Source organism: Sinocyclocheilus anshuiensis, unplaced genomic scaffold, assembly GCF_001515605.1.
Source record: "Sinocyclocheilus anshuiensis isolate Anshui unplaced genomic scaffold, SAMN03320099.WGS_v1.1 scaffold415, whole genome shotgun sequence".
In the NCBI taxonomy this organism is placed as follows: Eukaryota; Metazoa; Chordata; class Actinopteri; order Cypriniformes; family Cyprinidae; genus Sinocyclocheilus; species Sinocyclocheilus anshuiensis.
In genome coordinates, this window is record NW_015552655.1 from 1,269,628 (window position 1) to 1,292,632 (window position 23,005).

The window sequence follows — 23,005 nt, forward strand, 5'->3', positions numbered from 1 at the left end:
CCAACAGTGTCGCTAAACAAATGCAGAGAGATATTTATTTTTCAATAAGCCTGACTTACAACATGTTGCAATTTAAAGGTGCTTGCAGTCGTTTTGCAGACTTTTAACTTAAAGGTACAGTATCAAAAACAGTGTAAAATACAGAGAGAAAATTGTCATGCATAACCATTTTTAATCCAGCAAAACAGCTAAAAAAGAAATACCCTTAAAAGATATGATGTTCTGTGCAGGATTTCTTCTTTCAAGCAGCAGTTGGGAATATCGAGGATGCAGCAGGTATGATTTGGATTTCAAGAGTGAAGTTCTACGTGCAGCCACTGTTGTTTGTTTTGTTTTTATGACCTTTGGGATGAAGATTAGTGTTTAAATATAAACTGTCATTGTGTTTCACTGAAGCGCAGCCTGTAGAAGGCCTCCTTCACCTCTGCTTCTTCAACGGCCGACTCGTCAGCTCCTACTCTCAGAACGGCGCTCTCTGGCACGTCCTCCTTGATCTTCCGCTTGGTCAGAATCACTGGCTCCGTCTCACCTAATTCTGCGTGCTGCCGTCCATCCGGTCCCGTCAGAACGAGGTAACCAGCATGGCGGCCTCGCTCCAACAGTGTCGCTAAACAAATGCAGAGAGATATTTATTTTTCAATAAGCCTGACTTACAACATGTTGCAATTTAAAGGTGCTTGCAGTCGTTTTGCAGACTTTTAACTTAAAGGTACAGTATCAAAAACAGTGTAAAATCCAGAGAGAAAATTGTCATGCATAACCATTTTTAATCCAGCAAAACAGCTAAAAAAGAAATACCCTTAAAAGATATGATGTTCTGTGCAGGATTTCTTCTTTCAAGCAGCAGTTGGGAAAGTCGAGGATGCATCAGGAATGATGAATGCATCTCATTCTGAGTATCAACAAGCACACATCAGTGCCTTATTTCTGCAGGTGTGTGTTTGTGTGTGTATATTTACGCTCTTACAGTCTGGTTGCCGCGACTCTGACTCTGTCCCCAGAGCATGAACACTGAGTAGGTGTTCAGTGTGAGGACAGACGCGGGAGGAGGACTCTGAGTCCAGAACAACAGATGCACCTCCCACAGGACCACTCCAGAGCTTCCACTGAGAACCAATACCTAAAACACACCATAGATAGATAATATATACATGCACCAAATGTCTGGGGTCAGTTTTTCTTTTGATCATTAAATGCACAAAAGCAGTGTTAAGTCGCTGGGGTATATTTGTAGCAATAGCCTACAATACATTGTATGGGTCAAAATTATCGATTTTTCTTTTATGCCCAAAAAATCATTAGGATATTAAGTAAAGATCATGTTCTTTCTGATTATTATCAATGCTGAAAACAGTTGTGCTGCTGAAAAGTTTGGTGGAAATCGTTATATGTTTTATTTTTCAGGATTCTTTGATGAACGGAAAGTTCAAAAGAACAGCATTTCTCTGAAATACAAATCTTTTGTAACATTATAAATGTCTTTACTGTCACTTTATTTATTCAGCTTATTTAATCATTCATGAATTAATCTCAATTTCAAAAAATTGACCCTTATGACTGGTTTTGTGGTCCAGGGTCACATATTATTGCATAATTGCATTTTTTTTTTTACATCTTATATGATTTTTTAAATGTTAAAATTTTATTTTTTTTTACAATTTAAAATATATTAATCCATGACACGATTTCACAAAAATAGTGTTCTTTTTAGCATTTTATTTTACATTAATCACCAACTGGACAAAACAAACATTTTGGCTCAAGGCCTTCTTCAGTGCATTGAACAATTCAATCCCTCCACCCACTTTTTAAGTCATTAATTATATTAAATATATATATGGAATTTATTCCTGTGATGCAAATCTGAATTTTCAGCATCATTACTCCAGTTTTCAGTTTTTTACATATGATTAAAACAATCAAAAATCTCTCTCTCTCTATATATATATATATATATATATATTTTTTTTTATATATAGTTATATATTATTATTATATTAATTAATTTATATTTATATATATATATATATATATATACACACACACACACTCACACACATATAGCATATCTAACTCTATATATCACCTCAAATTATTATCAATAATAATACATTCAACCACTTACTCTTTTGGTTTTATTGCCAATGTCTTCCTCTATCATTATGTCTGGAATTCCATCTTTGTCAAATTGCCCAAATGTTGGCACACTAGAAAAACACACACAGAGGAATAAATCAATGTAATGCACAAATACCTTCCACTGGTTTGGGATCAGTGTTTTTATGGCACCTGAGCAGAGTGCTGGTGTTGGTGCTCCATGCGATCTTCAGTTTGTCTGTGTGCAACAGTGACACGCTGGAGTCCGTCTGGACCAGCAGTGATGGAGAACTACTGCCAGGAACAACCATCACACGCTTCAGAGAATCAGACCTGCAGTGAAGCCATCAGAAGAAACCCATAATATCATGAGAATGGAAAATCAAAGAAAGAAAGTATATACGGTTTAATCCCCAATGCGTGTTACTGATAGAGGGAGATCAATCCAGTGTTTTTGTCAGATTTTTCCTTCCAGCTTTTCTCTTCCTTCAGCACAGACTCCAGAACGGCCAGCTTTGTCAGATGTCGCAAACTGACCGCATAGAGTCCAGATTCTGTGGAGAGAGAGAAACAGTTGAGTTCAGAGATATAAAGGAGAAACAATAGAGAAGAGATGCTATAATCCGCTACTCACTTGTGAGTAACAGCAGGTATGGAGCGCCACTGGCCGTTTTGAACTGCTGGTGACCAAACACCCCGTTCCAATCAACATTCGCCTTCGAGCCGATCTGATCACCTGACTTTCCTGAGAAAAACACCAGCTCGCTCTAAAAGAGGAAATGGATTACAATGAACGTTATCATAAAGTCTTCAGCACAGGTGTTATTGAGTGTGTGTGTGTGTCGTACCGGTATGGGTGTGAAAGATGGCGCTTCAGGATTATATGAAAGTATGGCAAAGTCGTCTGCTTTATCAGCGTTCAAATCCTGAATGCTGATCAGCGGCAGATTTCCATTCAGCACAGTAGAACGTGACTGCTGCCACCTGATCACACCTGATGGAACAAACACATCAAAATGTTTCCGAATACACTGTTGATTTGGACAGAAAGTACTGAGGCGGTACCATGATACTGTATTATTAACATATTCATACATTACTGTTCGAGAGTTTGGGAACATTGTTTTTTTTTAAAGAAAATAATACTATTATTGCATTAATCTGATCAAAAGTAACAGTAAAGACATTCATAATGTTACAAAAGATTTCTCTAACACTTAAAAATAAGGTTTAATTTGTTAACATTAGTTAAATGCATTAGTTAACATGAACTAAAAATGGACAATACTTATACATTTATTAATCTTAACTAATGCTAATCTCAACATTTAATAATAACAATGTATCTGTTAACATTAGCACTGTGAACTAACATAAATATTATTTTTTTTTACAATAAGCTATAAAATGTTATAAATGTTAATTTTATAACATGCTATAAAAATATTTATTGTTTTAAAAAATATTATTGTTAGTTTATGTTAGTTAATGCATTAACTATTGGCAAATGAGACCTTGTTGTAATGTGTTAAAAAGGTTTCTGTTATAAATAAATGCTGTTCTTATGAACTTTGTTAATCAAATAATCAAGGTTTGTCACGGTTTTCACAAAAATATGAAGCAGCATAACTGTTTTCAACATTGACAATAATAACAAATGTTTTCTCATATTAGAATGATTTCTGGAGGATCATGTGACACTGAAGACTGGAGTAATGATGCTGAATATTCAGCTTTGATCACAGGAATAAATTACATTTTAAAATATATTCACATAGAAAACAGCTATTTTATATTGTAATAATATTTCATATTTTTTCTGTTTTTACTGTATTTTTAATCAAATAAATGCAGTCTTTATAAGCATTACAGACTTCTTTCAAAAACATTAAATAAAACTTACAAAATGAGTCTATACCATAATATTTACATAGTACTGTTTCAAATACATGGTGCTTTTTTCTTAGTGATATTCACATCTGTGTTTACTTAAATCCTGCACCTGTCTTTTTATCAATAGCTGTGAGATTGTCTGCGTGAGCAACCAGACATCCTGTTCCCTGACGTCCGAGGCCCTTTACGCCACACTCCACCCAATCAAATTCAGCAGCTAGAGGTCTTTCCCAAAGCGTCTTCCCATCGGTACCATCAACAGCTGTTAAAACCAGACATGGGATTGATAAATCTGAAAAGAAAAAACATTATTTCAGGCAGCATAATACACAACATAGCAGCAGTGGTCTCTTGTGAAGATTTTTATTTTTTTGGGGAATAATGACTTTAATTTAGGTCTGATCCTTAGACATAACTATCTGATTGAAAACTAACGCACAAGCCATGTGAACTTCTTTTAAGATGCTTTTGTGGTGTTTTAAACATTTTGATTTTTTATTGAATAGATTTGTCTCTATAAACAACAGCAAGCAGGTTAGTACATGTGTGTTTTTAGGCTTACCTTCACTCAAACACGTGTTGCGGCTGGCTTCAGAGTCCTTGTAGATGAACAACACATCCAAGACTTTGTCTTCATTGGCGTCCTCAACAGCCAGGAAATCATACGTGGCTACAGGAGAGAAACCCTTTCAGTATCCGGTCAGAAATGCATGAATGTAACTACTGTATTTTGCACGTTGCTCACCTGCGTCAGGTAACGTGCGGTTCCAGGTGGAGAAGTATTGAGGCCGTACGGGGCAGGGAAGGATGAATGAAAAGGTGAAGACCACTGCCAGGCACAGGAAGAGAGAGAAGAGGAAGGCAGCCGTGCGCCACCCCGTCAGTTGTGAGAAGCCCAGCTTTTCTGTGCAGCTTTTCTTCTTAGACACGCCCCCTTCTGCCTCTCCACCCTTCAGAGGCTCCGCCTCAAAACCACTCCCTGATGCGTCTGCCATCTCAGAGCAGCAGAACTCCTCACCACTGCAACACAGAAGCAGGTGAGACATAATCATCTGATCATTATTAAAACATTTATTTTACAGTCAATCATATGTTATGCAAAATGTTTGGGTTGTATTCCAGAATACCGTTTAATAATTTGACATTACAAGCCTACTGTATCACATTTGATATAGGTCTAAAGCATTTAAATGATCGAAACTGAATTGGGAGATACAGAGTGACAACTGATATTTCTATGCATTTTTATGTAAATATCTGCTGTGCTGTTATGAAGATCTCAGTGATTTACATTACAACCGATCAGAATTTCATCTTACTTCCTGGTCACATACATATCAGCATCTGTACTAAATAGCATATTTTTGCTCAGTTTTTTTCCTCTTTGAGTATGAGTTTCATATTCTCATTATATTATATGAGCCATAAAAGCCTTATGTATCATATAAGATACACAACAACAACAAAAAACACATATGCAAACTTTCTTTACAGATTAAAAAAAAATACTTAGTGTAAAGGTTTAATAAACTGTTCCATTAAAAAAATTTAAATTTTAAAATAAAATTTTTTCATTTATGAGATTTTTCTGGCTATACTGACTATCAGGCTTTACTGTATGAATCCAAATATGTGTTTTTGTAATCTTAAAATCAATTTTAATGCCGCAGATAATTGTCTGCAAGTCTACTTAAGCACAAAATGTTAAGACCAATTGTTATTTTAAAAATCATAATAACATAATTTTAAATTCTGACTGAAAAATTTAATACAAAAATATATATTTAATGCTTAATTAAAATCCAGTACATTACAGTAATAATAATTTCATATGGCACATATAGGATGCCCTTTTATTCTTCAAATACTGAGCAAAAATAACAATGAAACACAGATTCAGGTCACAAAATGCCAAAATTTTATTCAATTCTCATTTGTTTCCAAGTCATGAATCCAAACATGCAAAAGAACACAGATCTCCGTAATAACGGACTCAAGTACTGTAAACTACGTGGTTCATCACCATACGCAAGGAAACAAAGGAAGAGTATCTAATTCTTCCAGCTCACAGGTCCCTCCTACCTGAATTCAACCCTGTATGTTCAGTGACAGCAGCCCTGATCATAACCATCAGAAGATTACGATCTACTGCATCCAGACCAGTGGCCTACTGTATGTAAACTCATGCACACTCAACAGATCCTGCTTCTTTTCCCATCCAGAGTGTTCTGCGTCAAACAGGAGCTGTGGTTAAACATCCAAACAAAAACACAACAACAAAACACCTCAGTCATGCTGGTGGAGCTAGAAGAGCCCGGGGCCAAACAAGCACCTCCATTCTGGAAACTGTCATTTGGATGACAACAACAATTAACCACAGCAGCACTGCACCACACACACAGGCTAATCACTTATATACACACAAATACACTATAAACAACATAATCATGTATATATAATGATTTTTAACGTATAAAATTCATCCCAAGCCTGTTGCATGGCATTAAATAACAACCACAGTAACTAAATAAAGCTTATATAAGAAACAACTAAGTCTTTTCACATTCATTAGCTAAAATACAAAGTTGTGTCTAGCATAAACAGAAATCAAGATCATGTTTTGTAGAAGAATTGATAGGTCTGTTTTAAATATAAGTTAAAATGACATCAGTTAGTTGATCTCTAACTTTTAATTAGCAAGCCTCGCTTGTTGGCCAAACAGAAACCAAGTAAATGAATTAAATAGCGATCGTTTTGGTAAAACACACTTTTGTCTGATCAAAACAAACCTGGTGAATGATCCTTCTGCTCCTCGAGTAGCTGAGCAGGTTTGACAACGACACTTCCGCGTACGGCGACACGACTGGGACAAAAGAGCGATTTTGTTACAATGGATTTTTCTTATATCTTATCTTATTTATCGTATCTTATTTGCTCGGACGACAAAATGTAAAATGTCGTTTAAAATTACCCACTGAGAAATTATAAAGAAAGCGTTTTACTAATTTTACGCATAGCGCAGAAATGTAAGTATTTCTTTTTGTGTTAGGCTGTCGTCTAAAAATATTGCTAAAAATAACTGTATTAAAATAAATTACTTTAAAGATCAATTATTTAAACGATTAGTTAAAATGAATTTTGTAACTGCTAAATGTAATATTATTGATGTTAGTAAGCATGTTACAGGTTTTGTTATACATTTGAGTTTCTTAAAGGGGTCATGTGATGCGATTTAAATTGTTCCTTTCTCTTTGGAGTGTTACAAGCTCTTGGTGCATAAAGAAGATCTGTAAAGTTGCAAAGACTAAAGTCTCAAATCCAAAGAGATATTCTTTATAAAAGTTAAGAGTCAGCCACGCCTACCTAAAACGGCTCGTTCTAACACGCCCCCACATACCTACGTCACAATGTGGGAAGATTTGCATAACGCTGCCCAAATGTTCACTCAAAGAAAGAAGGCGTAACTTTTATTCTCGCTGTAGTATTGTTGCCGCCGCTGCCATGTGCTGAAGGCGCTGTGTGCTTTGTTGTGAAAGCGAAACTACTTTGTTTGGTCTTCCAAAAGAGGACACGACTAGAAATCAGTGGTTAAGTTGTATTTACAACACTGTTCCAGAACACTTCAACCCAAATATTCAGATGTGTGCAGCGCATTTTATGGAACTAAATACACAAAATAATGTTATTTTTAGCAACATCATATGACCCCTTTAATTATTATTATTATTATTATTATTTATTTCATAAAACAAACAATACAAAAATGTAATAATAATAATAATAACTGTATTAAAATAAATTACTTTAAAAATAAATTATTTAAACGATTAGTTAAAATGAATCTTTGTAACTGCTAAATTTAATATTGATGTTAGTAAATATGTTACAGGTTTTGTTATACATTTGAGTTTCTTAATTATTATTATTATTGTTTATTTCAGAAAACAAACAATACAAAAATATAATAATAATAATAATAATTATTGTCCTCATTTGTAAGTCGCTTTGGATAAAAGTGTCTGCTAAATGACTAAATAAATAAATAAATATTTAAGATTGCGTAGCGCGCTCTGATTGGCCGCTCACTCGTTTGAGTTCGTTTTGTTTGCTCTAGAGTGACGGCGCGAGAGACACTGGAGCGAAGCGGTTCGCCGATGATTAAAACTTTCATTTTAGGGTAAAATCACCATCACCTTTGTAAGGCGAGCGAGTTAATCGTGTCAGGATGTCGGCCCAGGCTCAGATGAGAGCTTTGCTGGATCAGCTGATGGGAACGTCGAGGGATGGTGAGTGTTAGCCGCGTGCTAACGGCTCTGAGAGGATTTCTGTAGGCCGCGCGCTCAGATTAACACAAACCAGAATATAATGAGCCAGACAAATATTAAAATCAATGTCTTAAGATATATATCAGAGTCTTAAGAATAGCTAAATGCAGCAGCATTTCCTCTTGAAATGCTTCAGTTTAATGTTTGTGTCCATAAAGGGGAGTAATGACGCCACGGCTCCGTATGCTAAGATAATGGACTAATGATGAGGACCTTTTATCAGAAATTACGATTAAGTTTATTAATTAGTTAATTATTAACAGTAAGAGCTGTTATACTTAATTATATTGTTGCTAATAAGTTGAGAAATTAGGCTTATATTTTAGAATGAATTAAGAATAGGAAATATACAGACATCCCATTGTGCCTGTATATGTTACTCGTATGTACTTTGGTAAAACTGCTAAAAATTGTAATGTTATTATTATTAATATTAGTGATAGATCAATATGATGTCAATGTCAATTAATTAGCTGATCTTTTTGACAGCCTTGTCAGTGGATTCTATCGTAAAATATTACAGTATTAACAGTAAGAGCTGTTATACTTAATTATATTGTTACTAATAAGTTGAGAAATTAGGCTTATATTTTAGAATTAATTAAGAATAGGAAATATACAGACGTCCCATTGTGCCTGTATATGTTACTCGTATGTACTGTAAAACTGCTAAAAATTGTAATGTTATTATTATTAATATTAGTGATAGATCAGTATGATGTGAATGTCAATTAATTAGCTGATCTTTTTGACAGCCTTGTCAGTGGATTCTATCGTAAAATATTACAGTGAATATGTGTGGGCAGTTGGAAAATATCTTTACTAAATGAATATTGTGAAAATTAAAATGTTTTTATTTATTTAGTCATTTAGCAGACGCTTTTATCCAAAGCGACTTACAAATGAGGACAACAGAAGCAATCAATTGTAGTATTAAAACAACTAAAAACCGATCCAAAACTAAAAGCTAAAACTTTATAAATACTACCTATACACATTTTAAAAATAAAGAGATTAAATAAAAATGACATCATTCCCAGCTTCCTCATTACAGGTTTGGGCAAGAAAAGCTTTTCCCTTTAAACTTTTAGAGGCTGGGACCGCAGGAGGGGTTCTGAATGGGAGAGACCTCGCAGTGTGTATCAATTAACCTTTCACTTTAGTTTTCAATGTCTTATTTCAACTTGGTCAACTGTGGTTTAATATGCACATTAGATTATGCAGCATTTCTGTATGTACGCATGAGGGCTAGTGCTATTACTGAGTACAAGATGGCTCTCTGAAACATGACATCCCTCTCTGATCTGCTATCCCATACACCTTTGCACTCAATTGGCTGTTATAAAACCGTAGATGCATCATGCAAACTAGGGCTGGGTGATATAAAACATTTGATGTGTTTTTTTTTTTTTTCCTGGCTTTATAATGTTTCGCAACGTCTTGAATAGCAGTGCAATAATTTTAATGCTTATATTTTAACCATTCAACTTCCCAAATGTAGTGTTTCTGATTTAAACTTCATTTGCACGTGTTAATTTTCATGTATTAATTGCTTTTGTAATAAATTTTGCTTGTTATATTGGTGCATATAAATTAAATCTCTTGTGATAATTTTTAAATAATTTATAACTAAATTATACCTTAAAATGCAGAAAAATATCAATATTTTTATAATTATTTTAGCTATATCACCCAGTCCGAATGCTCACTGTAGAAAACATCAGTGCATTTATATGGTGGCTGTACAGAATAAATAACTAATAATAACGGACTGCTAGCCTCTTGGTTTGGTCCGTGATCAGATGCTACCTCTTTATTTTTAGACCTTCACATTAAGGAGCCAGTTAAAGAAAGCGGCCTTGGGTCAGTGGAAGTTAAATATCTCCAATCTACATGAACGAAAAGTCTTTACTTTCTTGTGAAACACAATTTATATCTGACACTGTCAAACACACGCTCAGTATATGTCAGAGCTCATGATTTCACCGCAGTGACAGGCAGGTGTGTGACCCTTGGCCGCAAAGTTAGCAGTGTGTAGCGGACGCAGTGTGTGTGTGAGACACGTGCGAGTGTGTGTGTGGTCTCATTCAATGTCTGTTATGTGCTGTGTCCTTACAGGAGATGAGTCGAGACAGCGGGTTAAATTCACAGACGAGCGCGTCTGCAAATCGCACCTGCTCAACTGCTGCCCGCATGACATCCTCTCTGGAACGGTGAGGGAAAACATATTACAACAGTCAATGATGAGTGTTTGTGCAGCATACTGATGAAGCCGTGTGTTTGTAGCGCATGGACCTTGGCGAATGCTCTAAGATACATGACCTGGCGCTGAGAGCAGACTATGAGATCGCGTCTAAAGAGAGAGACCTGTTCTTTGAACTGGATGTGAGTGATTCGGTATTGAGTCGAGCTCATCTGCTAGTGTTTTCAATGAATTTGCAGCAAAGGCTGATGCTGAATCTGTGTTGTGCAGGCGGTGGATCACCTGGAGTCGTTTATTGCCGACTGTGACCGCAGGACTGAGTTGGCCAAGAAGCGTCTCGCTGAGACACAGGAAGAGATCAGCGCTGAGGTGGCCGCAAAGGTAAGTGTGGAAAAATATAGTCACAATGATTTAAAAAAAAGTTTTTGTTACTATAATAGCCCTGGTTATTATAACCCTGAATGTTTAAAAAAAAAAAAAAAAGTCAATAAATGCATGATTTTTCCCAAGTTAGTGTGTAATCAGTGTAAATATTTGCGATCTCTGTACCGACCAGAGCAATCATTATTAATGATTTTTGGCACAATCAAGCCTTTCTTTACTTTTCTCAGTTTATGAATGATCTGATCTTTTGTGTGCAAATAAAAGGAGGAAAATGAATAAGATGAGATGCTGTGTATTCAAGTCCCTAGATTATATAAAGAACTCATGGAGTTGTGTGATCTGTGTCTTATTTACCTTGTGTGTTTGGTTGGCAGGCAGAAAAGGTTCACGAGTTGAACGAGGAGATCGGGAAGCTGCTGGCGAAAGCTGAACAGCTCGGCGCTGAGGGGAATGTGGATGAAGCCCAGACAGTTCTACAGGAGGTTGAGAGAGTCCGAACTAAGAAGAAGGATGCAGAGGTTCGTCAGCATACTATATCATTTATATGCAAGCTGTCACATTTCATTGATTCAAAATGTGATGTTACCTTTTTCATTTTTTACAATATAATCTCTCTCTTACTCTAGTGTGAGTTTGTAGTGTTTTCTGGATGTTTTTCTGACATGGCAATAAAAATAAATAACTGCTACTAGTATCGTAATTTGCTCTGTTTTATTTACAGGAAGAGTACAGGAACTCTATGCCCGCCTCCAGTTTCCAGCAGCAGAAGTTGCGCGTCTGTGAGGTGTGCTCTGCCTATCTTGGTCTCCATGACAATGACCGGCGTCTCGCTGACCACTTTGGCGGCAAACTGCACCTGGGCTTCATTCAGATCAGAGAGAAGCTGGAACAGCTGAAGGTAACGGGTCAGCCTGAATCAGGTGCTGGCGGGGGGTGTCATTGGTTACATTGCAGCATTTCTTTACAGAAAACCGTGCAGGACAAACAGGAGAGACGGAACCAGGAGCGACTCAGGAGGAGGGAAGAGCGGGAGAAAGAGGAGAAAATGAAAAAACGGTGAGAATATTTTAAACACATTTTCATGTGACCTGGTGCATTTCTAAGATTCCAAATTTTTGTGAAATATACGGTAGAATCTAAAATGATCTTTGTCTAGTTTGCCTATTTATTTTGATTGTTTTTATATAGTATTTTGTGTGTTTTGAATTTAAAATTCAAAGACATCACCTGTTAAAATCATTAATTTTGAGAATATTTTATGCACATTTTCATGTGATCGTGTGCATTTCTAAGATACTACATTTTTGTAAAATGTTGGTAAAAAAAAAGAGTCTGGTTTGCTAGTTTATTTTCATACGATATTTAAATGTATATTTATTATTAATAATTATCATTAATAATTAAATCTGTTAATTTTATCTACTTGTTTTTGTTTTTCAGTTTTTGAAGTTCAAGGAAACCCACTGTTAAAAAGACTAATGTATTTATTTAAAGATTTAAGAAAGTTTCCAAAGTCAATGAGTAGTCAGTTTAAATAATAGTGATTGCAATGTTGACCAAAATAATTGTTATTCTTGTCTGGTTTTCCCTGTAGGACTAAGTCACGCAGCCGAGAACGCAAGAGGTCAGTTGCTCATTCACTTGTTCATTCAGCATTTATTTTCATGTCTATCATGTCAGTTATTGCAACAAACATGCAAATCAAGGTCTGAGATTAAGTCAAAGAACATTGTGCATTGGCCACAAGTACATTGTGCTACGTAAGAATAATGGTTTCGACAGTCGTGGAAATGTCAGGGCATTTAAAAAATTTGAACTTTGAGGGGATTCATAAAATCTTGAAACCTTTTGAATGTCTGTACTCTGTTCTATAGTAGATTTTCCTAGGCTCTCCTCTAAAATATCTCATTGGCTATCAACTGCTTTTAAATGTTAAAACTTCCCCAAAAAGCCATAGCAATAGCAGGTTTGTGAGCAAATTGTTCTTTTCAATGTGTTGAACTAGTTTGCATATTAATCAGAATGATTCATTGTCAAATCAGCCTAAATCTAAATAAAATCCATATCTTATAATTAGGGATACACCGATACCACTTTTTCCAGTACTCGCCCGATACGCCTTTCTGTTGTCGGTATTTCTTTGTTTGAATATGGCGCTTATCACATGCTGTGGTATCGGCGTTTGGTATCAGGGCATTTTAACGAGTATGAGTACAGGAGACCAGTATCGGGTCCGATACCGGTATCGGTGCATCCCTACTCATAATTGCAAATGACTAAAAAGATCAAAGAAAATAGGCTTTTATTGTAGCATTGGACATTTCTCTAATCTCATGCATGTAGCAGTTGTTCATGTCTGTTTTTCCTTTCACTGTTTCTAGGTCTCGTTCTCGCGAACGTGATCGAGAACGCAGACGCCGACGTTCCTGCTCCGCATCGCGAGAGAAGCGCCGTTCCCGTTCTCGCTCCAAAGAGCGCGACAGACGCCGGCGGCACCGATCTCGATCCAGATCCCGCTCGCGCCACAGCCGAGAACACTCACACAAGTAATAATTAATACTCTTCCTCTCTCTCATTCATATGAAGCTTTCTAAAGCCTGAATTGTGGTTTATTATAGTTTCTGACATTTTTTTTAAATATATTTTTAATTAATTAAAATTATATCATAATTTTTTAAAAATTGTTCTTAAATCTTTTAGATTCTGTTTTAAATTAATACATCAAGTATGGCTTTCACCATCAAAATAGGCAAGACTGGCATTAAAAAGCAAACAAACCCTCAATGATCTTGTAGTAGCGGTTGATTGATGTGTGTCTAGGTCTTCACGGGACCGTGATCACGAGAGGGACAGCAAGCGCAGTTCATCTGAGCGGAGATCAGACGGGCTGAACGGGAGGACGGAGTCTCGCCGTCACGATGACAGAGAGGCTGGAGAGATCTGAATCATCTCACTCTATCATAACAAACACACAGCGCGCTCCCATACATATACCCACTTTTTTATTTATCATGTTTGCTTGGTCCGTAGTAAACTGCCCACGCCCTGTTTCATTATAGTCTTTGTAGTCTTTAATATCTCAGTCCAGTGAGACGTAAACCTGTCGGATTCACTGTCAAATGTTGAAATGACAATTGTGTGTGGAGATTTTTTTTTTATTTTCTCAAAAGTATGTACTGCCACTTTTTTTTGCCCCTCCATAATGTCTGTTATTTTTTTGGGATTGGGATTTTATTTTGTACAGTTTGTCCTGAGTGGATGTGTGCATGTTTTGCTGAAGGCTGTTCTGAGGTCAGTTTAAACGCCCTTTCTTTAAATATAGCTGCAGTATTCCCCCATAGAGACAGAGAGTGACTCTTTGCATCAGTAGCAGAGGCGTAGGAGATTAATAAATCTAAACGAGTGAATCCGTCATGGCGTATTGTTTCAGATTTACTGTGTACATGATCTTTTATAAGGCTGTTTTGATTTCATGTCCTTATCAAAGTGCATTAAATGGTTTTATGACTTTAAATGGTGTTTGTCATTAATGAGTGAACTTATACATTCTCAGTTTATTAGTTGAAAAAGTCACTTTAACAATTTGGTCCCTTTTTACCAAATAATTAAGATGAGTGTTCGTGTATTTAATATTGAACCTGTTTTATTTATTCCTTTAGATTGTAAATTTGATATGCAGTAAGTATTTAGAAATACTTCACAAAATAATTACTGTTTTTGCATTATTGTAAGGGGTAGGTTTAGGGTTGGTGTAGGTGTAGACGTTAATAAAACAATGTAATAGGTAGAAAATTAAATAGAGAATATAATTTTTTTCTACAATTAAATACAAAATAGGCATTTGATGTATTTAAAATATTACTCTTTTGTGTTAGAATACAGTTGATTAGACTATTTGTTGGACATTATCTCGATGGAACTCAACTTCTCGTATACATGGATCTAACGTGAAAACTAAATTTATGGCATTCAGCTTTTAATGTGTCAGCTTTTCTAAAATATTTGTAAAAATTATTTTATTGCTATTTATTTATTATTAATTTATTTTGATTATTGCTATTTATTTTTTATATATATATATATATACATATTTGTATGATTATCATTATTTTTTAATTATTATTATTAGTCAAGTCTGCTTTATTGTCAATTCTTCCACATGTACAGCACATACACACAGAGAATTGAAATTGCGTTACTCTCAGACCCTTGGTGCATACAGATAACACTAACAGTAGCACATAAATACAGATAGATACAGAGATAAATAGATATATAGATACAATTATTATTTTAAATCTACCAGGGTTGGGGTGGGTTCTAAATTTACACAGTTGCTGTTTGTTTTATATTACTATTCCCAGAAGAAAATTCAATAAAGAGTTGTTAACAAAAAAAAAAAAGAATACAGTTGATTAAATTAATCTAATATGTCTTAATATTTTTTTTTCCAGTTCATGCCAGGGATTCATATCACTGTACTACCTTGAATTGTTTTTAATTCATAATCGACGTCAAATTTATAAGTTATTGTACATTAATATGAATTTATAATAGGTCATAGGTTTTATTTTTAATATCACCAAAGACTATAGAATACCCTAAACAGGTCTTAAAAGGACTTTGATATCACGACTAGCGTTCCGTTTCTGTGCGTCGCCGACAGATGGCGTCATTAGGCTGCAGAACGTAGATCGTCATCTCCGGTAACGTCACCGCGACGGCACAGTCAAAACAACCGAAACATGATGCTAGCGTCTCACAGCCGCGAGTAAAATGTCGTGTTTTTAGCGATCGCCGATGAAAACGTTGGAGATTTGTCATCTTAATGTCATGATCGTGGCGGACTATGAGTTTAGCAGCGTTTCAATCAGAATAAGGGCTCAAAAAGTGATCAATAAAGCACCAGTGTCGCGACCGGTTTGCTAACGACAGGCGTCAGTCCAGCACTCAAACCCGGTACGCGTGAAATTATTCACATTTTACTTTGAAAATATGACATGTAAAGTCAACTGTGCTTCATTAAACTAATTAAAGCGCCTGTAGACGTACAGAGCACAGATGTGTCAGTCACATGTCGTTCTGTAGAGTTTCTCTTCTAATCACCATAAGTTTAGATTTAAGAATTATTTTGACTCGATTTTGTAGATTCATTATCGGTTTTGGTCAAATGACATGAGTTTTATGTTCACTGTGCTGCTGGAGGAGCTTGAATCATCTGCCACAGCTGTCAGGGGCTGATCAGAGTCCAGATGTGTGTGTGTTATGTCCATTATGTAGTCTATATATGAGTGTTATTGCAATCTACATGTATGTAGTGTGTATTATTGTAGTCCTGATATATGTAATGTTTTATTGAGTGTAAATTGTGTTTCTGACGTTGATGTGTGTGTGTGTGTGTGTGTCTGCAGAGAGAGAGGTTTGCTCCAGGCAGGTATCTGGGTCCCCGGGACAGGCCGGTGCTCACCGAAGAGACGGGGAACAGGATCGGTAAGCAGGGGGGAGCGGCCACCACAGAGCCTGTGGAGAAGATGGCAAGCAGCCCCGAGAAAAGCTCCTCCGCACAGGAGCTCAAGGAGCAGGGCAACCGCTTGTTCCTCAGCCGCAAGTACCAGGAGGCCGCAACCTGCTACAATAAAGCCATTGTGAGTGGAGCGCGAGTTTGTCCGTTTACAGGAAATTTACAAGCACATCTGAGAGAAAAAATAAATCTTGCAGACAGCCAAACCTTTGAAATTTGTGACCCTGGAGCACAAAACCAGTCGTAAGTAGCACAGGTATATTTGTAGCAATAGCCAACAATAAATTGCATGGGTCAAAATTACCGAATTTTCTTTTATCCCAAAAATCATTAGGATTTTAAGTAAAGATCATGTTCCATGAAGATATTTTGTAAATTTCCTACTGTAAATACATCAAGACTTAATTTTTTATTAGTAATATGCATTGCTAAGAACTTCATTTGGACAACTTTAAAGATGATTTTCTCAATATTTAGATTTTTTTGCACCCTCAGATTCCAGATTTTCAAATAGTTGTATCTCGGCCAAATACTGTCCTGTCCTAACAAACCATACATCAATGGAAAGATGATTTATTCAGCTTTCAGATTATGTATAAATCTCAATTTTAAAAAATTGAACTTATGACTGGTTTTATGGTCCAGTGTCACATTTATAGTCACATTTGAGAGAAAAATAAATCTTGCTGACATCAAACTTTTGAAAATTTGGAGAAAAAAAAAAGTAAAACTTTTGACATTTGCTGTCCTAACAAACCATACATCAATGGAAAGATGATTTATTCAACTTTCAGATTGTATAAATGTCAATTTTAAAAAATTTACCTTATGACTGGTTTTATGGTCCAGGGTCACATTTATAGTCACATTTGAGAGAAAAATAAATCTTGCTGACATCAAACTTTTGAAAATTTGGAGAAAAAAAAAAGTAAAACTTTTGACATTTGAAAATTATGATCAGTGACATTGTATTTTGTTGGATACCAAGGTTTTTCGTGTCTACTTGTTAATGAAGATTTTGTGGACACACACATCAGTGTTTTTAGATTTGTGGAGTAATTTCATTTATAACAATTATTTGGAATTATAAAATCTGTCTTTTGGGGTAAGATGGCCCACCAGAGTTTTTTCACATATTTGTTATTAGTGATATTATTTTTTTTAAAACCTAGGCCGATTAAATTAAATCATGTTATTTGAATATGTAAATATTAATTTGCCTGTATTTAAGTCATAGACTAAATTTACCTTTCAGATAAACCTCTTTTACTGGGATTCTGCTTTGTCTGTCATCGGTTAATTTCATATCTTTTTTTTTTGTTAAAGAAATTTGTGTTTTTATTCAGTAAGGATGCATTAAATCGATCAAAAGTGACAGCAAAGACATTTCTAATGTTACAAAAGATTACAGCTTAATATTCACCAAAAAATGCTAATAAATCTATCACAGTTTTCAAAAAATTATGAAGCAGCTCAACTGTGCTCAGTTTAGATGAAATGTACATGCATCTTTGACATGCAGTAATGCATTTAACTCATCAAGTGGAGAATGTTTGGATATTGATTTTTCTAGGAATGATCAAAGTTGTGCTGTACTGAATGTGTTTCTGCTGTGCTGTGTGTAGAATCGTAACCCGTCGGTGGCTGTGTACTACACTAACAGAGCGCTATGCTACGTGAAGCTGCAGCAGTACGACAAGGCACTGGCCGACTGTAAACACGCCCTCGAGCTCGACAGCCAATCGGTGAAGGCCCACTTTTTCCTGGGCCAGTGTCAGCTGGAGCTGGAGAATTATGAAGAGGCCATCGGCAATCTACAGAGAGGTACACATGGAATTTCTATGGAATTTGAAGAAAAAAAACACATAAATGTGTTACACATTTGAATTAGAATATTGATTGAATGGATTTTTTAGGAAACCTTTAATAGCATAGTTCACCCAAAAATGTAAAATTCTATCATTTACTCATCCTCGTTGTTCCAAACCCGACTCTCTTTCTTTTGGTGAACACGGTTTTTTTAATTTTTTTTTATTAATGGCGCTCTCTTGCTCTCTCTTTTTGTGTATATATAAAGTACTTGTCAAATGTTTGGAAAAATTCAGATTTTAAATGTTTTTAATGAAGTGTCTTCTGCTTGCCAAGGCTGCATTTATGTGCTCAAAAATACAGTAAAAACAGTAATATTGTGAAATATTATTACAAATTAAAATAAATGTTTTCTATTTGAATATCTTTTAAAATGTAATTTATTCCTGTGATACCACGCTAAATTTTCAGCATCATTATTACTCCAGTCTCCAGAAATCATTCTAATATGCTGATTTGCTGCTCAAGAAACATTTCCTGTTTATTAACAATTTTGAAAACAGTTGTGCTGCTTTATATTTATTAGAAACCACGATATACTGTCATTCAATTGCTGTGTGTGTGTTTAATAGAAATTAATGTTTTTATTCAGCAAATACACATTATTGATCAAAAGTGACAGTAAAAACATTTGTTACAAAATATTCTGTTTCAAATAAATGCTGTTCTTTTGAACTTTCTATTCATCAAAGGATCCTGAAAAAAATGTTTCCACAAAGTATTAAGCAGCAAAACATGATTTCAACATTGATTATAAAAACCATTATTACGGTAATAACTGACCACCAATAATGATTGAGCAGCAAATCCGCATATGATTAGAATCCCTTTCTGCAGCACCAACATTAACAATTAAAAGCAGTATGTGTTGTATGTGATGTTTGTCATTTTGAAGGACTTAAATAATGTACATCATCTGTGCATCCGTAAAAACCATCATAGAAATAATCCAGATGCCTAAACAGACATCAGACATCAGTTGCAGTGTTCAAATGCAGTGTGATGAACTCGCTCTTTGAAATGCTTTTCAGCTTATAACCTGGCGAAGGAACAGCGGTTGAATTTTGGAGACGATATCCCAAGTGCTCTTCGCATTGCCAAGAAGAAACGCTGGAACAGCATAGAAGAGAAGCGAATCAGCCAAGAAAACGAGCTGCACGCTTATCTCAGCAAACTCATCCTGGCCGAGAAAGAGAGGTGACGCTCACGTCAGTCAGTCATGCGGATCTGTGTAGAGAATCTGTGCTGTAACACCTGTCCGTCTCTGTGTTTGTGTTTCAGAGAGCTAGACGACAGCGGGAAGCAGTCCGAGGACAGTCAGAACGGAGGCGAGATCAGCAAGATCAAATCCAAACACGTGAGACACGCATTCAAATACACAAGCATCTCTGCACGCTGTGTGTTTGATGAAGTGATGTCATTTCCTGTGCTCTGTGCTGCTCCTGCAGGATAAATATTTGATGGACATGGATGAGCTTTTCTCTCAAGTAGATGAAAAGAGGAAGGTATGGAGAGATCATCTCAAACGTTGTGATAAACATCTATCATTGGTCCAAATAACTGTAGATTAAGCACCAGTGTGTTTGATTGGCTGTTGTGCAGAAGCGAGAGATCCCAGATTACCTGTGTGGGAAGATCAGCTTTGAGCTGATGAGAGAGCCCTGCATTACTCCTAGCGGCATAACCTACGATCGCAAGGACATCGAGGAACATCTACAGGTATGTGCACGAACATACATCGCATTAGAGATCACCATCATCTCAGCGGCGCTTGTTTGGCTTGTGCAAGAATTCTGACATTTTTGAGGCACTCCGATTTCTGCCAGGTTTTTGTCAGATTTTTTCTTCGTTTTTTGAGTCATGTGACTTCTATGGAAGCCCATTTCCTCCACTGATTAAAAAAAAAGATAAGTGCGACTTTTTATCTCGCGATTCTGACTTTTTCTCAGTATTGCGAGATGTAAAGCCGGAATTGTGAGATATAAACTCGCAATTCTGACTTTTTTGTGAGTTATCAAGTTATTGTGAGTTATCAAGTCCAGTTCTGAGGAGAAAAAAAGACTGATATGTTCTCAGAATTGAGTTTATATCTCACAATTCTGATTTAACTCACAATTGCGAGTTTATATCACACAATTCTGAGAAAAAAATTCAGAATTGCCTGTTTCTATCTTGCAATTCTGACCTCGTTTCTCACAACCGCAAGTTTATATTTCTCAATTCTGAGGAAAAAAAGTCAGAATTGTGAGAAAAAGTCTGTTACCTTTTTTATTTTTTATGCAGTAGTGGAAACGGGCTTCCATAGACTTCTCACTTTAGAGGCACAGGACGATTATGCCGTCATTGGCTGAAAAATTACAGATTGGCGGATCAGATTACAGCAATGTTTTTATTATTATTATTATTATTATTATTAAATACATTATAGTATTTTTTTGTATTTTTATTTTTTGGTTGTTTTGTCATTAGTTTTAGTAACTTTAGAACTTCAATTTAAACTTTTTTCAGTTAGTTGCCAAGACAATGTTCATCTTTTTCATTTAATATTCTATTTTATTTTAGTGCTATTTCAATTATCGTGTTTGGTGTCGTTACAACATCTACCAGCAGGAGCTCATAGGCTCTAGAAATAGATTTTATATATATTTTTTATATTTTCTGTTTTCATTCAATTTTAATTCAAGTTTTAGTAAGTTTGTTGTATGTTTAGGGTCATCATTGTACTTAAACTTTGTTTTTGTTTAGTTTATTTTTTCTATTGAATATTTATGTGTATTTTTTTTTCAGATTTAAGTTAACGAAAAAATGTTAATCAGTTTAGATTTTTTTGTATTTTTAAATAGTTTTATTTCCATTTTAGTAATTTATTTTATCTTTTTGTATCTAATAGTGATATTATATTGCTTTATTACTGTTAGCAAAAATGTTTTTAATAGTTTTAGTTTTTAACTAAAACAAGACAAAAAATGGCTATTAAAAAAAAAATTCTTTAAAAAAAAATGTAGAAAAAATTCTAAATGGCTATTAATGGAGAAAGATGCTATTTTCAGGCAGATGGTGTTGTTACAACTAGAACCCGACCGATATATAGTTTTGCCGATATTATCGGCCGATATGAGCCTGTCGCCGATATATCGGTATCGGCGAATATGCTGCCGATATGACATTTTTTTTTACAGAACATATAATGCAGATAAAATGCTTGAAATGGTGTAATTACTAGTTTGTCCAGCAGAGCGCGCTCCATTGTTTGCTACTGGCGACCTGGATGAAACGTTTTAAAGCTTAAGTCTATGGAAAACCATTGAAACTTTGAACGGCCATATCTCCGTAACGGCGCGGCGAATCCGCACCATGAAGTGAATCCCTTCAGCTCGAGGAACCCTCTTGAACGCGAATGGAGTGTACGTCTAGAGGCCCTCTTTCGAATGAGACCACCCCCGCGGGGTTCGGGAGTTACGGGTGGTTAAATTCGCGGTCTGGTGCCGACCGATCTAGCGATCCCGGGGGGCTACCGACGACTGAACACACACACACTCGAGCGGACCGCAGCGGTTTCCTCACGCCCAATCGAATCCTCTCCTGTATGTTCATGCACTTTAATCAGTGGAGCTTTGCTGTGGAGTATCTCGCCCGCAGGAGTCACCTGACCCTCTTTCTCGCCGTCTTTCTACTGTCCTTCCTTACCAGACAGAATAATGGCCCCATCCTGCAGGTTTTGTTTGGACACTTGCTTTCAATCGGAAACATTGCCTGATGTTTTCTGCACATGATGATGCTGTAATTTCCTCATTGAATGTTAAAATAGCAACATTATTGATGACACATCACTAATAATCATTCAGAGGAAACTTGCGCAGGTTGGTGTGTGTGTGTGTGTGTGTGTGTGTGTGTGTGTGTGTGTGTGTGTGTGTGTGTGTGTTTTTGTCTCTCTGTCTGTCTCTCTCAAGAGTGCGATATATGCGAGTAAAAAGTTCTAACATAAGTAGAATGTTTCTAAGATGCTTCGGGTTCTAGCAAGATGCCGATTTTTGTAACGAGCATTAAAACATATATTCAGATATTCATCCATATACTGGCTGCCAATCAATGAAACCGAACTGAGAATCTGTGGCATGCAGATGACATCATCATCATCATTGTTATGGTGTATGATGCGTTTAGTCTCACTATGTGTGTCTGTGCATTAGAACGAGAGGTAAGGGATTATTTCACACTATTGATTTTGTCTTTCCCTTTGGACCTTTGGGGAGTTTTCTGTTTCCTGTCATGAACACACACTTCCTGTTTAGTATCAGTATTTTTCAGAGAGCCCTTGTTAGCCGCTGGACGTCAGAGTTCCTGAACTGTTTGTCCGGCTGGGTTCAAATATTCCCCAGGTGTAACGAGTTTAGGTTGGATGCATTTTCAATAAATGTTATTTTGTTGCTTTTTGTAACAAATGGGTTGAGTTGAGTCTTATTCTTTCCAATAGCGTTAAAGTTGAGACCCTTAAGTAAACTAGGCATCTGAGAAGTGCAATACGAATTTTCAACCGCTCTATTTTAAGAGACAGTTCACCTAAAAATTTAAATTCTAACATCATGTACTAACCCTCACGTTTTCAAACCTAGTGGGTTCATTTTGATTTTCGTTTTTGTGCAAAACACAAAAGAAGATATTTTTCAAAATGTCTTCATTTTTGTTTGAGCTATTCCTTCAAATGCTGGATGC

General features: G+C 35.9%; 3 protein-coding genes across 6 annotated transcripts; 2 read left to right on the forward strand and 1 right to left on the reverse strand.

Annotated features, from left to right (window-relative positions):
- Positions 1-284: 284 nt before the first annotated feature.
- Positions 285-6,846, reverse strand: fam234a (family with sequence similarity 234 member A). Of its 4 annotated transcripts, none has more exons than XM_016458718.1 (13): positions 6,780-6,846; positions 6,073-6,234; positions 4,736-5,010; positions 4,553-4,660; positions 4,100-4,282; positions 2,946-3,091; positions 2,732-2,864; positions 2,525-2,651; positions 2,290-2,430; positions 2,126-2,207; positions 968-1,120; positions 799-892; positions 285-607 (listed from the first exon to the last, which is right to left on the reverse strand). In XM_016458718.1, the coding sequence occupies exons 3-13, from the start codon at positions 4,983-4,985 to the stop codon at positions 378-380; spliced, it is 1,647 nt and encodes a 548-aa protein (XP_016314204.1). In that variant the 5' UTR covers positions 4,986-5,010; positions 6,073-6,234; positions 6,780-6,846; the 3' UTR covers positions 285-377. The 4 variants fall into 4 exon arrangements, with proteins under 4 accessions (XP_016314204.1, XP_016314206.1, XP_016314207.1 ...); XM_016458720.1 differs by having other exon boundaries at positions 6,073-6,218; positions 6,780-6,838; XM_016458721.1 differs by lacking the exon at positions 6,073-6,234 and having other exon boundaries at positions 6,780-6,834.
- A 1,244-nt stretch (positions 6,847-8,090) lies between these two features.
- Positions 8,091-14,416, forward strand: luc7l (LUC7-like (S. cerevisiae)). The gene is made up of 10 exons (XM_016458732.1): positions 8,091-8,276; positions 10,434-10,528; positions 10,602-10,700; positions 10,789-10,899; positions 11,277-11,420; positions 11,624-11,800; positions 11,870-11,958; positions 12,497-12,526; positions 13,284-13,448; positions 13,723-14,416. Exons 1-10 carry the CDS (start codon positions 8,216-8,218, stop codon positions 13,844-13,846), a joined length of 1,095 nt encoding a protein of 364 aa, XP_016314218.1. The 5' UTR covers positions 8,091-8,215; the 3' UTR covers positions 13,847-14,416.
- A 1,181-nt stretch (positions 14,417-15,597) lies between these two features.
- stub1 (STIP1 homology and U-Box containing protein 1) lies at positions 15,598-22,049 on the forward strand. The gene is made up of 8 exons (XM_016458687.1): positions 15,598-15,861; positions 16,314-16,547; positions 18,049-18,247; positions 19,324-19,489; positions 19,574-19,649; positions 19,741-19,797; positions 19,895-20,011; positions 21,900-22,049. Exons 2-8 carry the CDS (start codon positions 16,434-16,436, stop codon positions 22,047-22,049), a joined length of 879 nt encoding a protein of 292 aa, XP_016314173.1. The 5' UTR covers positions 15,598-15,861; positions 16,314-16,433.
- The last annotated feature ends 956 nt before the right edge of the window (positions 22,050-23,005 follow it).